Source organism: Eimeria mitis, genomic scaffold (genome assembly GCF_000499745.2).
Source record: "Eimeria mitis Houghton genomic scaffold, Emh_scaff1513, whole genome shotgun sequence".
Lineage (NCBI taxonomy): Eukaryota > Apicomplexa > Conoidasida > Eucoccidiorida > Eimeriidae > Eimeria > Eimeria mitis.
In genome coordinates this window covers 4,069-5,186 of record NW_013569585.1, presented here as the reverse complement: position 1 = coordinate 5,186, position 1,118 = coordinate 4,069, and the positions used below count along the sequence as shown (strand labels likewise).

The 1,118-nt window shown below is 40.9% G+C and overlaps 1 protein-coding gene across 1 annotated transcript in view; it reads left to right on the top strand.

Moving 5' to 3' along the window:
- EMH_0038620 (26S proteasome AAA-ATPase subunit RPT6a, related) overlaps positions 1–1,118 on the top strand; it is a gene marked incomplete at both ends in the record, with an annotated part of 5,400 nt that overhangs the window by 479 nt on the left and 3,803 nt on the right. The window contains one exon of the mRNA XM_013495314.1: positions 278–375. Coding sequence (XP_013350768.1) covers positions 278–375 — 98 coding nt within the window. The remainder of the gene's footprint in view (positions 1–277; positions 376–1,118) is intronic.

Sequence of the window (1,118 nt, the reverse complement as noted above, 5' to 3'; positions counted from 1 at the left end):
CAACGCAAAGGGTCAGACAAACTCTCCATCTACTGCTGCACTCACTCTCTTTGCTGCTGCTGCTGCTGCTGCTGTTGCTGCTTCTGCTGCTCTTGTTCTTGTTGCTGCTGCTGATAACTGCGGCTATCTCCCCCCGTATCTGCTGCTGCTACCTGCTGCTGCTACCTGCTGCTGCTGTCTGCTGCTGCTGTCTGCTGCTGCTGTCTGCTGCTGCTGTCTGCTGCTGCTGCCTGCTGCTGCTATCAGCTGCTGCTGCTGTGCTGGGGTGTACGTACAGTGCGGGAGCTGCGCGAGGAAATTCAGCTGCTGCTGGAGCCTGGCTCTTATGTAGGAGAGGTCGTGAAGGTCATGGGGAGAGACAAAGTACTCGTTAAGGTGAGAAACACAACATACAACACAGCTTTCTCCTTTCTTTTTTTCTTTTTCTTTCTTTGTTTTTCTTTCTTTGTTTTTCTTTCTTTCTCCTTCTTTATTTCTCCTTTTCTTTGTTTCTTTCTTTTTCTCTTTTTCTCTTTCTCTCTCTTTCTTTTTCTTTCTCTTTCATTCTCTTTCTTTCTCTTTCTTTCTCTTTCTTTCTCTTTCTTTCTTCCTTCTCTCTTCTTTCTTTCTTCTGTCTTTCTTTCTTTCTTTCTCTTTCTTTCTCTATTCCTTTCTTTGTTTTGTCGCTTCTGTACTCCTGCATGCACTCTCTTTCTCTCCGTCGCTTTCTCCGAAATTCTCTCTCTTGTCTCTCTAACTCTGTCTGTATAATATACATATATCCACATATAAACAAACAAACAAACAAACAAACAAACAAACAAACAAACAAACAAACAAATAATATATATATATATATATATATATATGCAGGTAACGCCTGAGGGAAAGTACGTGGTGGACGTCTCGAAATCAGTGGATATATCATTATGTCGTCCGAGTGTACGTGTGGGTTTACTGAATGATTCTTATCGTTTACATTGTGTATTACCATCAAAGATAGATCCATTAGTTTCACTTATGAAAGTAGAAAAAGTACCCGATAGTACATATGATATGGTTGGGGGTCTAGACACCCAAATTAAAGAAGTTAAAGAAGTTATTGAACTTCCTATTAAACATCCTGAACTCTTCGAATC